This window comes from Ceratosolen solmsi, unplaced genomic scaffold (genome assembly GCF_000503995.2).
Source record: "Ceratosolen solmsi marchali unplaced genomic scaffold, CerSol_1.0 scaffold31, whole genome shotgun sequence".
Taxonomy (NCBI): Eukaryota; Metazoa; Arthropoda; class Insecta; order Hymenoptera; family Agaonidae; genus Ceratosolen; species Ceratosolen solmsi.
In genome coordinates, this window is record NW_011948432.1 from 4,381,918 (window position 1) to 4,384,941 (window position 3,024).

General features: G+C 34.7%; 1 protein-coding gene across 1 annotated transcript in view; it reads right to left on the minus strand.

Moving 5' to 3' along the window:
• Positions 1-329: 329 nt before the first annotated feature.
• LOC105364411 (glutamic acid-rich protein-like) overlaps positions 330-3,024 on the minus strand; it is a 17,699-nt gene continuing 15,004 nt past the window's right edge. Inside the window, exon 3 of the mRNA XM_011502324.1 lies at positions 330-472. Coding sequence (XP_011500626.1) covers positions 330-472 — 143 coding nt within the window. The remainder of the gene's footprint in view (positions 473-3,024) is intronic.

The following is a 3,024-nucleotide window of genomic DNA, read 5'->3' on the forward strand; positions in this document are numbered from 1 at the left end:
TTTTTGTCGGGCCGTATTTAATGGCGGAAGAGCCGCTGCCCTGACGAGTGAAAAGAAATCGCGAGGCCGAGGATGCGTCGGTTCGCGCGATTAAAGCCGGCCGTTTTCACGCCTCGTTCGTTGATTAGTTTTTTGCAAGATGGGAAGGGGAAAGTGGCGGCGAGCGATTGAATCCAGGAGCAGAAGGATTAATTGGCTTTTCCACGATTCATCGTATTTGGCAACTATATTTAATTATTCGAGATTCGTTGTGTCATGCGTATTGTCTTCAACAGTCACGGCGCGTTCAACCTAATTGAAGTGTAAATACATTTATTTAGCTGGTGTGCTCAAGGTGGTAAGGTTGGAATTGCGTTCTCAACAAGGTGAGATGGATCGTTGGACATCACTCTCGCGCTTCCATAATCAGTAATAATGATATTTAAGTAGACTGTGACGCATTGTCGTGCATTATTCAAGGAAAATTTCTTTGCTGTCGAATTGGAATGCATAGATGAAAATTTAGCCGTATTTAATGAAAGAACCCGAGGCTGCGACGAGACTACCGACAATTTCCACATTGTTTTGCGATAGTTTGCAAAAAAATTAATAAGCAATGAGCGTTAGGTATAAAATTACTCGATTGAAAACTCCAGCTCCTTTAAGGTATTATCTACATGTTTGCAGTGTTTCAACCTCTCCGAGCTTACACGTATACGTATTTATTATGCACACCGCTGGTGCACTCAATGAAACAATAACAAACTACTGTATTGTTATTGTTATGTAACGGGAATTGGCGAGTAATTTACCACCGACGTTCCATCGTCTCTACAAAAAAATATCTACAATATTATTACATATGCAAATGTAAAAGTTTGAATACCTTATATACGGCGCTAGTTAACATTGATCATTGATTGCACGATATGCTTGATCTTGCTGCACAATCGTAAAAATTTATTTATCATTGCGAGCACACATCATCGTCGCTCACTACGAACTACATTTGCGAGTCTGTATAGATAAAACGCAATTATATCTACGCGTATGTAAAATTGACGTTTCGTGGATGCAGAAATTCTTTGAATTAATATTATTCAAATGCTCGTGCTATCACAAATCTCACGGAAAAAAAAAAACCAAACTTCATACTTCGACCTCATTGCTGTTGCGCCGTTCATATTCAAATATAAGTCAGTCTTTAAACAAATACTGTTACAAATGTTAATTGACACTGTAATTTCCATACACTTTGAGTATTTATACGCTTGTGGGTATAAAATGTCATTAAAAAAATACTATTAGCTCGATAGGGTAGTTAGATCTTTCATTGATAACTTCTTTTATGGGATAAATGACCTTATTTCAGTAATTATCTGGAATAAAAATTACTGATAAATATCGATTAAAATGTAGAATGTTTTTGCAAAGAATTATATGTATATGGCTTATTGGTGTATGGTTTATTTATGTGACTGGAGTTTGATTTTTAAATTGATTAAATTATTTTGTTTGGTAAGCACCTTTTTCAAAATTTATTTAAGAGTAAATTTGTTGACGCAAATAATACATTAATAAGAATTGTTCTTGTCTTTATCATTTGATTTTAATTCAAAAGTTCATCGGTAATGTATGAAAAACCTTTCCATTCAATAAGCCTCATCGATATTAAATAAAATATTCTATACTAATAAAGACCTTCTATTTTGTATTAAAATACAAATTTATGATTATTTGATGTATAAATGTGGTACAATTTAAAGGAATAAATGTCAGGTAATAATATATTCAATAACGAATAAACTGTTCTTTATTTCAATTTTAAGCGTCCAGTGCAGGATTCGTTCGTATGTGTAACATATTTATTACTTTATTTTTTATTATTAATGTATTATTATACAAAGGATATCTGTTAAACGTCCTACGATAGATAGTCCTACGATAAATACCAAACATGGATTGATTAAAAATATTGCCAGATCGCAGGAATGAGCTAATTATCGACAAAAATAGCTATTACATATAAGCAAAAAATATTTATTCATATTATCGTAATATGTTATTAGCATAAGTAGATTTATGGTACATTTTAAAGGTATTTATATGCAATCTCTTAAAAAAATTATACAGACGTTTATAATTTGTTATCATAGCCATTTTGTATTTAACTGAAGATTCTTATTATTGATAAATGATGTAATAGAAGATAAAGTTAAGCTCGCGTCGCGCGGTCTAAGAAATTAAATAATGATCATAAAAATATGACAATAAGCTAAAATTAATTTGGACCAGCTTTTATTATTATTCATAAACATGCACATGCGACAAAATTGTTTAATAAAGAAATAATATTATAAAATCTCTTTAATGGCATTGAATTACAAGATGTAAAATTGTTAGGAAAATCATTTAGTTTTAGAAATAAATTAGGACAGCCAAGCAATATTATCGTTGGAGGGGATAAATTATAATGACTTTGTATGGGCTTTTTTTTTCAATGACTAATATCCCAATAAGGAGCACAGGTCAGAAAACATTCATCATGCCGAAATACGAGTTTGTATAATCTCTAGCCAGAAGGATTAAAAATTTCTAATATAAAGTTTCTTTCCAAGGGAATCGAAAGGTGAAACGGCCGATCTCCCCTCGCGCCCCTCTTCGTCGTCAGTCGACGCGTCGAGTTACAAAAATAAATAATAGAACTGTATTTTTCAAGGGAGTTGTCGTTAATTTGGCGAAAGAAGCTTTTCGCCTCCTCCCCCATTTTCCCCCTACTCGAGCCTAATAAACAAAACTCGTATTTTTTCAACATTTGGCTACGTCGACGCAAAAATTCTTTGAGATTTCGCACGTCGGTTGCAATGCGCGCGTCGACCGGTCGCATTAGCATCGCTCGTCCCCCTCCGCCGATGGTAAGGCGAAAAAAAGGGAAGAAATGGCCCTGGCGTCCGTTCGCAAATCGAACTTTGAAATATCGTTTCCCCGTGAAGGAAGCTGAAGGAGGACCACCATACACCCCCCCCCCCCCCCACCCCCCCCCCC